Source organism: Parasteatoda tepidariorum, chromosome 9 (genome assembly GCF_982258835.1).
Source record: "Parasteatoda tepidariorum strain Cologne lab strain chromosome 9, Ptep-v5.0, whole genome shotgun sequence".
Lineage (NCBI taxonomy): Eukaryota > Metazoa > Arthropoda > Arachnida > Araneae > Theridiidae > Parasteatoda > Parasteatoda tepidariorum.
In genome coordinates, this window is record NC_141763.1 from 69,748,063 (window position 1) to 69,754,853 (window position 6,791).

At 27.5% G+C, this 6,791-nt stretch overlaps 1 protein-coding gene across 1 annotated transcript; it reads left to right on the top strand.

Moving 5' to 3' along the window:
• Window positions 1-1,174: 1,174 nt before the first annotated feature.
• On the top strand, window positions 1,175-2,288 carry LOC147804227 (uncharacterized). The gene has a single exon (XM_087152086.1). The coding sequence runs from the start codon at window positions 1,308-1,310 to the stop codon at window positions 2,286-2,288; it is 981 nt and encodes a 326-aa protein (XP_087008212.1). The 5' UTR covers window positions 1,175-1,307.
• Window positions 2,289-6,791: the final 4,503 nt, after the last annotated feature.

The window sequence follows — 6,791 nt, forward strand, 5'->3', positions numbered from 1 at the left end:
ATAAATAAACTATACAAAATATAAAATTAAATTAAACAATATAAAATTACCAGGATATGGTTCAAAGATTGAAGAATCTGGCTTTATATATGTTTTTGGTGGAGAGATATTGTAAATTATTGTATTGCTACTTAAAATTATTAAAAAACTTGAAATCAGTTTTCATGTATGTATATGCTATAGAATAAATTTGGAATGTCTTTGCATAATATTAAGGTTAATGTCAAATTGGTAAATAGCATAGCAAATACAAAAATATACTAACAATACAAAATTGATATACAGTTTTGTTATTTACGAATAATATTTATTATATGTTTTCAATGAAGACATATTAAAAAATTATTGAATTGCTACTTAATATTATAGATATGAACATGAAATCAGTTTTTATGTATTTATATGCTGTAGCTTAAATTTGTTATGCTGTTGCATAATATTAAGGTTAATGTCAAATTGGTAAATGTAGCATATTAAATTTAAAATAAACAAACAACACAAAATTGACATAATGCCATTACAGTATAAGTATATTTAAGAATAAGACTTATTCTATGTTTGCGATGAAGAGATATTAAGAAATCATTGCATCGCTGTTTAATAATATATATATGAACATATACATAATCAACAAACAATACAAAATTAACATAATACCATGATACAGTTTAAATATTTAAGGATATAACTTATTCTATGTTTTCGATGAAGATATATTAAGAAATCATTGCATTGCTGTTTAATATGATATGATATATGAACATGAAATCAATTTTTATGTATTTATATGCTGTTGCATAATATTAGGATTAATGTCGAATTGGTAAATAGCATAGCATAGTTAATTAAAAAGTAAACAAACAATACAAAATTAACACAATACTATGATACAGTTTAAGAATAAGACTTATTCTATGTTTTCGATGAAGACATATTAAAAGATCTATTGCTATTTCATATTATACATATATGAACATGAAATTGGTTTTTATGTATTTATATGCTGTAGATTCTACACTCTTATTTCTCTTCTCTCTATAAACTCTTCTCTTATTTCTTAACTCATTCAAAATTGTTTTATATCAAAATTTGGCAAAAATTTTTGCGTTATTCTTATAACTCGTAATAACATTCTTAAATTCAAAATTGCAAATGTTTTTGGAATGTTATTTGGCACTTCTTTACTAATGTTTTCTATGATGGCTCAAATTGATATTCTTATATATTTAAAATATAAATACTGTTACTGTTTAATAAATTATAGTTTTTGTTTGTTATAAAAGTTTTTAAATTTTTTTTTTTTTACAATGCCAAGGCGTTGCAGTGTGCCAGGTTGTCGTTCCAATTACAAGGGTGAATGCTATACAAATGTTTTTAGTTTTCCAAAGGATGAAGAGCGAAGATTACAATGGGAAAAACAAATACATCGTGCTGATTTCAAAGCGACAGATTCTTCAGTTGTTTGTATCAAGCATTTTGAAGAGAGATTTATTATAAGAAATCATGAAGCTACGAGAGATGATGGAACATTGCTTGTTACTCCTCGTAAAAGTCCCATTTTAACAAAAAAGGCATATCCTACTGTTTTTGAAGGTCAGCCATCTTACTTATCAACAAAATTGCCTGTAAAGCGGAAAACTTCTGAGGAGAGACAAAATGAACTACTTCAACAGGATGAGAAAAAAATTGAAGAATGGTGCTTGCAGGATAAAATAGTTGATTTCGACGAATTCAAGAACAAAATAAGAGACAAAGTGCCAAAGGTCTGGATGCTAATTCCAGATTGTGAAATTTTTCTAGGAAAAGTCGACTTGTCTGAAGCCCCTAGTTTCAGTGTATCTCTGAAGATCTCTTCTAATTTTGTGGTTGCAGTTTGGAAAAACAACTTACCTCTACCAAAATCTAAGCTAAATTGGCTTCTTGGTTCTGAGTTGAAATGTGATTTGTGGTCCAAGTATGATTCCTTGATTAGCTTTCTGAATGGCTTAGAGAATGAACTCAATGTAGACATAAAACTACATAGTATACTGAAAGCAATTACTGAAGTATTAGAAGAGTGTGAAGATGTCTCTAATAAAGAAACTCTTCTATTCCTTCGAGATCAACTGGATTTATGTTTGAAGTCCTCCCCTCGTTATCAGTCAGATATTCTTTTATGGGCTGCTCAATTTTATTTTAGTCATCCGGCGGCATATAAGCTTGTGCGTAATAGTTCAAAACTTGTTTTACCTCATTATCTAAAGACTTTAATACAGAACCTTGGTCCATTGGAAAGTGGAGTTCATTGATTGATTGATGTAAATTTTTGGCGCAATAGCCATGGTTTGGCTATACCGCGCCCAAACCTAGGTAAAAATTACTGTAGCTTTGTTAAAATCAGAACAATTAGGCTGAAATGAGCAACTTGTTCAAATTCTTGTTGGGATTATATTTAGAACAAAAAAGTTTGCTCCTTTCTGATAGGGAAAAAATTGTAATTTTAATGATGGATGAAATTTATGTTAAACCTGGTGTTACTTATAACGGCGGGAAAATTGATGGATTGGCCACCAATGTAAATAATGCCGAAGCATCAACACTCCAAGCATTTCTAATTTCCTCTGTATTTACAAAAAATAAAGATAATGTTGGTTTGTATCCCATCAAAAATCAAAATGCAGACCAGCTTTTTGATGCTTTAATGCATGTTTTAAAAGTACTTAAAAATGCTGGCTATACTGTTCTATCTGTAATAGCTGATAACAATCGTGTAAATCGCAAAACCTATGAAACGTTGTGTGGTGGAATTCTAAAGCCCAGCATTGAAAATCCAATATCTCCAGGTGAACAAATATTCTTGCTTTTTGATACTGTACATCTTTTGAAAAGTATACGTAATAATTGGCTTAACAATAATGTAACAAATCAAACCTTTTACATTCCCCCAATGAAAAGTTTGATTCTTGAATTGAAACTGTCCCCTGATATTTCCTTGGTAAATCAACTTTATGCCAGTATAACTCATTTAAAGGCTTTGTACAAAGAGGAATCAAATAGCATAATAAAGTTGGCTCCAAGTCTAACACAAAAATCACTATATCCTAATCGATTAGAGCGGCAAAATGTTTCATTGGCTTTGAAACTGTTAGATGAAAAGAACATTGCTGCTCTAGATACTATGAGAAGTTCGCTTGGGAAGGATGTAATTGGCACTTCACTTTTCATTAACATTATATCAAAATGGTGGAGAATTGTTAAAGTAAAGACGCCTTTTAAAGGCAAACATAAGCGGGATATGTATTCTGACCCGATAAGCAGTTTGAATTCGCCTAATGTCGACTATTTAGAAACATTTATCCAGTGGCTGGAGGAATGGGATACACTCCCTAGCCCCTCCTTCGTAAAACCTAATTCAAGGAGCGGAAAACTATCCAAAGAGACTTTTGTTGCCTTGAAACGTACTACTAAAACCATGCTGGCATTATGTGCCTATTTGTTCAGAAACGTTGTTCCTCCACCAACCAACATTCTCCTCGGTAAATTTCAAACTGATGATTTAGAGGCTAGGTTTGGCCAATACCGTACGATGTGCGGAGGTAACTATCACGTATCTGTGACGCAAGTACTTGAATTAGAAAGAAAACTTAAACTTCTGAGTTTAATGCAATTAAAATCTGCCAAAGAAGGCAATTTTAAAATTAAAGAATTTTTAGACTCGTGTAAGGTGAATGACGGTGAAAATTTTCAACCAACAGAGTTTTTTTATGATATTTTGTTAACCTGTGATTTACACGATGTCTCGAAGGACAATTTGAAAGTCTTGATTTATATTGCAGGTTATGTGGCTAAAGTTGCAGCCGGTGATTGTAATGTTTGTAAAAGCCATCTTACGATTGAGGAGACACTCAACTGCGACATTGCTCTTGAAGCAAGGAAGTATTTATCTGCTCTGGATCGTGGTGGATTACTTTGGCCCAATGATTTTCTGCTAAATGTGTGCATGACAGTTTTGAAAATTTTTCAAACTTGTATTTCTTCTGGGTTTGAAGAAATATTTCTACGCTTAAAAAACCAGCGACAATTTATTTGTGAACTTTCCAAAGAAAAACTGGCTGATGAAGGCAGCCATTTGGATAATACAATTTGTAACTGTAGTAAAACTGAAAAATCTTTAATCTATTCATGTATAAATATAATAAGTAATATTTTGCTTAATAATTATGCTAAAATTCGTAATGATAATATTAGAAATGCAAATTTTAATGCATCAAAAGATAAAAGCAAAGTTACAGACAGAAAACTAATAGCTTTAAACCCGTAGGTATGTAATTTTAAGATTTATGTTTTTTTCTAATTTTAAAATGTTTAAGATTTACGTTTCTTTGCAATTGTGAAAACTTTCTGGTAGAATTAAATTTAAAAGTATCTGCATGCATACTAAGAATTAAGATTCTTTAGTGATTCTTATATTCATGTTATAATTATATTTTAATCACAATTACATAAAATTTTATGGTGATTACATTATATAACAATATTCATTAAATTTTAGTTGATCAACCAAAAAAATTTACTTCCAATAGATATTTATATAAATTGCAATTGATAGATATGTGAGTGATTTTCAAAAATAAAGTCGAAATTAACCTTTACTAGTGATTAGCATTTAAGTCAAAATGTCGGATCTGTTGCCTTAACTTATTATTAAATAACTTTTCTCTGAAATGCGTTAAAAGAATGACCGAGCAATATATTTTAAAACAATATCATAAGTAGGTTCACTGTCTATCATTTGCACCTTTTTGTAGTTTTAAGCCAAATATTTTATTTTTAACTAATATTTTTCTTACAAGGTAACCAACTTTACATGGTTTTGAAGAATTGATGCTTTTCTAAAATATGTCAATCCTAACAGTGTGTATATATATAAATAAGTATTATGTGTAAGTATGTTATAATTATGTTATAAATAAGTATAAGTATTATTTGTGTATTTATAGATATTTTTTATTAAGTGATAATTTCTTTAAAAAAAGTGTTGAAACAACTATATATACATCTACATATAAATTATATGTATATATACATAAAACTTGTTTTTAAAATAAGCCAGTCCATTGGAAGTTTTACACTTAACAGCTTTGAAGTTAAGGAAAAAGTTGTTAAAACATAGTTCTATGATTTGTGAAAATTTAAATATAAATGTTTAAAGATTCTGGCATTGCTAAGTACAGTTACAAAGTTTTAAAATTGTTCAAAACTTGGTGTTGGAAAAGATTAAAAATTAACGAAAAAGTTGTAAAAACATATATTCTTCAGTTCAAGATAATACGATTTAGATATAAATTTTCATACTTCAGTAAATGCTGAGTATCTATTGTATTAATGAAAACTTTTACAACTAAAATTTACACTATGATGGTCCTTGGTAAATATTTTCTTCGTTGTTCAGTTACACCTCCAAATTTAGTCTATGTAGTTCATTATTTCACTTTTTATATAAGTGCATTAGGTATTTAATTTTAAGCATTGAAATAATTTTTGCCTTCAAAAGTTAAATATAAATATCGATTGCTGGTGAACTCAAAAATAGCGTGAATTTTAAAAATCCACACAATATCTGCAAACTAAACAAATTATAAATTTTTGTCTATGTATTTAAAATTAATAAAATCTGCCTTATTGGAATTTTATTGTATAATTCTAAACAAAACTGAAAGCATTTTTAGTGGAGGCTTTGATGTGCTATTAATTTTTTACTTTAAATAAAATATAATTTTTGCTTGCAATAAAAAAAAACATTATTTCTTTACTTGTTTTATGTGATGATTTTATTGTCTATTTTTTAAAATTATTTTATGATACCTTATTAAAATTTTATTGTTATAATTTTGGATAAAACAATGTTTTTAAGATATATACAATTTTAGTAAAGGATTTTTTTATTTAATGACAATAAAGCACTTTACTGAGACTGAAATGTAGTGTTCTTTTTTGAAGACTTTAATTAATGATTTTTGGGTACAATTGGTGGTTGAGTGGTGATTTTAGGATTGCTTATGTTTACATTATTAGTAGATTAGATTGAAATATTTTAACAAATAAATTTCAAAAGCAAAAATATTTTTGATATAATTATGTGTAATATATCAAATATATGTATAACATATAATAAAATTATGTGTTATAAGCAATTTTTTTTAATTAAAGTAATGCATTATTATGTTTATAATAAAGAAATTTAATTTTTATGAATTTCAATTCATAAAAATTAGTGGTATATCTGCTAAATGCTGAATTAAATTTTTTTGATAATTGAAACACTGTTTCTTAACATTATTTTATAAATTCGTTTCAGCTGATAATTTTATTAAAATTGTATCAAATTAAAATGACGAAATCATTGAAAATAATAATAAAACTATTTGTAAATAAAAGTAAGCACATTTTCAATTATTCCTTAAAATGTTTCTTTTTTTGTCTTTCTAAAAATATGTTAAATTCTTTGAAAAAATACCTCCACAAATCAACAATCACCCACCGAGATTTAATTCTCTGCTAATGTTGAATTAAATTTTTTTGATAACTGAAACACTGTTTCTTAACATTATTTTATAAATTCTTTTCAGTAGCGTCTGATAATTTTATTAAAATTGTAGCAAATCAAAATAACAAAATCGTTGAAAATAATAATAATAAAACTATTTGTAAATAAAAGTAAGCACATTTTCAATCATCCTTTAAAAAATGTTTCATATTTTGCCTTGCTAAAAATATGTTAAATACTTTAAAAAATGCCCTCTCAAATCAGC

Coding starts and splice junctions, on each gene's coding strand:
- LOC147804227 (XM_087152086.1), top strand. CDS start 1,308: ATGCCAAGGCGTTGCAGTGTGCCAGGTTGTCGTTCCAATTACAAGGGT.